Raw genomic sequence first — 3,167 nt, 5'->3', positions numbered from 1 at the left:
AAATGCAGCTAAACTTAAACTTGTAAACTTAAAACATTAAGGGTTGTTTTGGTGTTTGGGTTTTTTATTTTTTTTTTTTTTTTTTTATTCTACTTCTGAATTACTATAGGAATTAAGCCTGCGGAAAAAAGGTTTAGAATGTTTAGTGTCAATTTTGAAGTGTATGGTTGAATGGAGTAAGGATCAATATGTGAATCCCAACTCTCAGACTACTCTTGGTAAGATAATATTTTGAGTTCTAATTCTCCTTTAAGTAACTAATACTTAAGAAGATATAGATGCTATTAAAGTAGCTTTGTTGTAATTGTTTACTTAACCTGATGTAAAACATTCTTTATAATTCAAATAACTACCATTAAAATTATTTCCAATTTATAGTTTAATTTGCCAGTTTAGTTATCCTAGCAATATAAAGAGGGGATTGCTATAACCTGCTGTGTTGGTGTTTCTTCTTACAGGCCAGGAAAAACCCTCAGAGCAAGAGATAAGTGAAATTAAACACCCAGAGACAATAAACAGATATGGAAGTCTGAACTCCTTAGAATCCACATCATCATCAGGAATTGGCAGCTATAGTACACAGATGTCTGGCACTGATAATCCTGAACAATTTGAGGTCCTAAAGCAGCAAAAAGAAATAATAGAACAAGGGATTGATTTGTAAGTATCAGATTTTAAGGAAAATTGTTACTGAATGTCGCCCAGTCAGAAATGTACCACCTCTGCCCTGGGTTTCCCCATATCTTCTCATTTTTGTCATTTTCTTATCACCATTTTTCAACATGTAAACTGAGAAGTTAGATCTTCTCTTGGTTCTAAATATTGAGTAGATCCTTGTTTCAGTTCCCTTTATTGTAATCTAGCAAAAATAGATTTATAAGATGCCCAGCCTATGTTTGCATTTGGATTAATTTTGCACCATATAATATGTGTTGTTGATGAGCAGCATTTGTGCAGTATTGCACTGTTTATTTCTGATTTCATAATTAGTTGGGAAACCCAAAACTATAAAGTATGAAATTTCCAGTAATTAGCATGGCATCTTTGTAGGTTTCATATTTCTTCAAGATGAGTCACACATGTTTTATTTATGTTAGGACTTTCATTTTTTAATATTGGGCAGTCATTTCCTATCTTATCCTGGTTGCTGTACCAGGCTCTGTTCTTTTGAAATCAATTTTCCTGCTAAGTTTTGTGATGCCAACCTGCTCCCAAGATTATTTCTTAAGTCGATATCATCATTTCATCTTTTAGCCTTCTTTCCTTCCATTGCCTTCTCCTGTCTTCCAAAGGGTCTATTAGTTTCTATTCTGTTGCTGTGCTAAAACCCCATGACCACTTATAGAAGGAAGAGTTGATTTGGCTTACAATTCCAGAGGGATTAGAATTCATTTTGGTGGGGAGGCATGGCAGGAAGCAGCCAGAGCCAAAGGGTGAGGGCTCACATCTTCAAGCACACACAAGAGACAGAGCTGCTGCAAGTGAGTGGAGAAGGCTGTGAATTCTCAGAGCCCACCCCCCCAGTGACGTGCTTCCTCTAGCAAGGCCACACCTCCTAAAGGTTCAGTGACCCTCCCCAAACAGCAGCACAAACTGACCAAATGTTCAAACACTTGAGCCTACAGGGAACACTTCTCATTCAAACCTCCATAGAGGAAAAAGGAAATTTACTGACCTTTCAATTTGAACCTACCTACCATAGAATGTTTAAAAATCTCCTTGTATGTTTATTTCATGTGTTATTTGTGCTCTAAAGTATTTCTTCATGATATTTAAGCAAACTTTTGTTGAATGTACAAGTATTTTTTTAATGTTAATGTTAAAAAAAAATCTACAGCTCTCCTGCACTCAGGCCTCTCTTGGGGTAAGTATATCGCCCAGCCCTCCGGTGCCTTGACTCCCCCAGCCGCGTTCACCTGGGGAACCGGTACTGCTTCCTCATCCTTTTCACCCAGACCAGCTTGGTGCCTTCCTTGGGCTCCAGGAGCACTGCTTCTGGACCTGGCCCCACCCTCACCTCTCTCTGCTTCCCTGGACCTGCACCACCGGCTAACTCTCCTAACCTGCTCTCCTATCCTCAGGCCTCTTGAGCTAGGTCTATCGCGCAGCCCTCTGCGCTTTGACTCCCCCAGCCTCATTCACCCTTCCATCTCCCCTGCTGTTCTCTACTCCTAGTTTGGGCCCTGTGCCATTCCTAGTCTTGGGGCCCCAGACACCTGGGGAACCAATACTACTTCCTGATCCTTTTCACCCACAACCAGACCAACTAAGTGCCTTCCTTGGGCCCCGGAAGCATTGCTTCTGGACCTGGCCCCGCCCTCACCTCTCTCTGCTTCCCTGGACCTGCACCACCTGCTAACTCTCCTAGCCTACTCTCCTACCCTCAGGCCTCTCTTGGAGTAAGTCTATTGCGGAGCCCTCCGAGCCTTGACTCCCCCAGCCTCATTCACCCTTCCATCTCCCCAGCTGTTCTCTGCTCCTAGTTTGGGCCCTGCGCCATTCCTAGTCTTGGGTCCCCAGACACCTGGGGAACCAATACTGCCTCCTGATCTTCTTCACCCAGACCAACTCAGTGCCTTCCTTGGGCCCCAGGAGCACTGCTTCTGGACCTGGCCCCGCCCTCACCTCCCTCTACTTCCCTGGTCCTGCAACACCCGCCAGCCTCTTTCTGGGGCTGACAGCCTCTTTCTGGGGCTCCGAGGCTTACCTTTCCTCTCCCTGATCCTTTGCATCCGGTACAAACCAGCTACTCAATCCACTCCCTGGGATATCTTGGGGCTTCTTCCCACCCCATCTGCCTTTGCATCCCTGCGTGGCACAGCCAAGGCCAGGATCTCAGGTCAGTCCAAAACCTAAGTTCCGGAGGCCAAAATCATTCTTCGGAGATTCCAGACCTAAGGAGAAAGTCTGAAAACTTCTGACCCACATTGGAATTGGGCCACCATGGAACTCCTGAAGACAAAATCAATCCGGCCTCGACAATATAAAATCAAAAGAGAAAACCAGAAGTTTAGACGAACCAGCTCTTCATACCCAAAAATTAAACCACAAAGACATATAAAGCTCAAAAAAAAAGAAGCAGAACTAAACTTGAAGGCCCGAGTATCACACAAGAGTCAGAAACTATAAAGGAAATTCACATGTCAAAATCACGGAGAAAAAATAGG

At 43.4% G+C, this 3,167-nt stretch overlaps 1 protein-coding gene across 1 annotated transcript in view; it reads left to right on the top strand.

Annotated features, from left to right (window-relative positions):
* Positions 1-3,167, top strand: part of Arfgef1 (ADP ribosylation factor guanine nucleotide exchange factor 1) — a 116,133-nt gene that overhangs the window by 55,943 nt on the left and 57,023 nt on the right. The window contains exons 13-14 of the mRNA XM_008854780.3: positions 110-218; positions 459-660. Coding sequence (XP_008853002.1) covers positions 110-218; positions 459-660 — 311 coding nt within the window. The remainder of the gene's footprint in view (positions 1-109; positions 219-458; positions 661-3,167) is intronic.

This window comes from Nannospalax galili, unplaced genomic scaffold, assembly GCF_000622305.1.
Source record: "Nannospalax galili isolate Female #2095 unplaced genomic scaffold, S.galili_v1.0 scaffold247, whole genome shotgun sequence".
NCBI classification, from domain to species: domain Eukaryota; kingdom Metazoa; phylum Chordata; class Mammalia; order Rodentia; family Spalacidae; genus Nannospalax; species Nannospalax galili.
This window is presented reverse-complemented; position numbering and strand designations above follow the sequence as displayed.